We start from the raw sequence: 1,639 nt of genomic DNA, 5'->3' as shown, positions 1-1,639 counted from the left end.
ACAGGTGATATCAAGTAGGCAGTCTATGTGAAAACAAAACTAAAAGGACAGTGGATGGGGCATGCATACATGCTCTCCTGACTCAGTGGGTTAAACGGTTCTTATTTTTGTACATAATGAAATATAAGCTTCTTTCATGATTTACCTCTGAGAAAAAAGAAAAGGAGTAGAAAAAAAAATGAAGAGAAAGAAAGAAAAGAAAAGAAAAAATATTTATAAAAAAAATATGTTTGATTTTTAAGTTCATTGAAGGATATAGATTATGATTGTCATAATGATATCTTCTTTGCACTGTTCTCTATACCTTTTATTTCATGCTGTTTCAGGCAAGTGAGCATCAATCTGGGCTTGAAGGCCGTGTACAAGAAGCACAAGCTTGGGAACGAGAATATGTCAGTGTTCTAGATTATCTTGTCCAATCAGACATGGTCCTTACCCAAGCTATTACTGATTCTCAACTGCGAATTGACCCAGTGCAGGTTTGTATAGGTTTGGTTATTCTGTGGTGTGTAGTTTATCTATCATGTATTAATTTAATGATTTAAGTATGATTTGGTGAAAGGGTGTAGTCTAAAACTCACACCAATTATATATATACCCATAATAAGTGCATAATATTGTGGATTTTTCCATATTTTCACTTCATATCTTGCTGTGCTTTATGGGATTGTAGATTTACTTCAAAGACAGTAAGGTAAGTCAGATACCATGATGAATAGATTATGGTAACCAGAATGTTCTAGGATCAAAAGAAAGTTATATATAGGGGCATGATTTACTGTGGCAGATTAGATTTGTTAACATATGAAACTTAAACTAGTATCTTTCTTTATTTATAATATATTTCATAAAAATTACTGTATTGTAAGGAGCAAACTGAGTTTTTTTTTTTTTTTCATACTACTATCAGAAATTTTGGTATATCATAAAAATGTGATACTTACAGGATTTATTTTTTATGTATTTCTTTGCTTCTTAGGTTCAGGCAGAACTTGTAAAGCAACAAGAGGTACTAAAGAAAATGCAAACGCAAGTAGATGTATATCGTACACAAGGTAAAACAGAAGCTGCACTTCGTCTAGAAGATCAGGTCACACACCTCTTGGTAAGATTTTATTGTTAATCATAGTATTTGAATAAACAGTCTGTATTGTTAGTTAATGAAATTATTCATTGCTTAATTGTATTAATCTATTTTGCTTTATCAGAAAAAGTATGAGGAGGTAGAGATGAAATTGCGGTTGTGCCAAAAACCAAGTGACTTTGATGATCGACTGCAGCAGATGAATCTGGAACTGAAAGATATTAGCCAGAGAGTTCATCTTGTCACTGTGACTTCTGGAGACCCTGAAGGGATTCAGGAACAACTAAATCAGTGCATGGTAAGATGAACACAGATTTAATGGCTATTTAATCTTATAGAGTAATGCTTGCAGGAGGATTAAAATAGGTACCAAATTGATGCTCACAATATTTTCAGGCATTATACCAGAGACTAAGTGAAGTGAAAGCAGAAGTAGAAAGTGTCATAGCAACTGGACGCAAAATTGTGAAGGAAGGACAGGCTCTAGATCCTGAAACTCTTACGCTTCAGCTTGACCAGTTGAAAGGCCTTTATAATCAGGTGATTATTCCAATT

General features: G+C 33.5%; 1 protein-coding gene across 1 annotated transcript in view; it reads left to right on the top strand.

Annotated features, from left to right (window-relative positions):
* The window catches only part of LOC119588585, a gene marked incomplete at its 5' end in the record, with an annotated part of 260,597 nt that overhangs the window by 7,419 nt on the left and 251,539 nt on the right, over positions 1-1,639 (top strand). Inside the window, 4 exon segments of the mRNA XM_037937226.1 lie at positions 327-479; positions 980-1,105; positions 1,209-1,382; positions 1,481-1,624. Coding sequence (XP_037793154.1) covers positions 327-479; positions 980-1,105; positions 1,209-1,382; positions 1,481-1,624 — 597 coding nt within the window.

Source organism: Penaeus monodon, chromosome 24 (assembly GCF_015228065.2).
Source record: "Penaeus monodon isolate SGIC_2016 chromosome 24, NSTDA_Pmon_1, whole genome shotgun sequence".
Lineage (NCBI taxonomy): Eukaryota > Metazoa > Arthropoda > Malacostraca > Decapoda > Penaeidae > Penaeus > Penaeus monodon.
The sequence above is the reverse complement of the archived record's forward strand: the minus strand, read 5'-3'. Positions and strand labels throughout refer to the sequence as shown.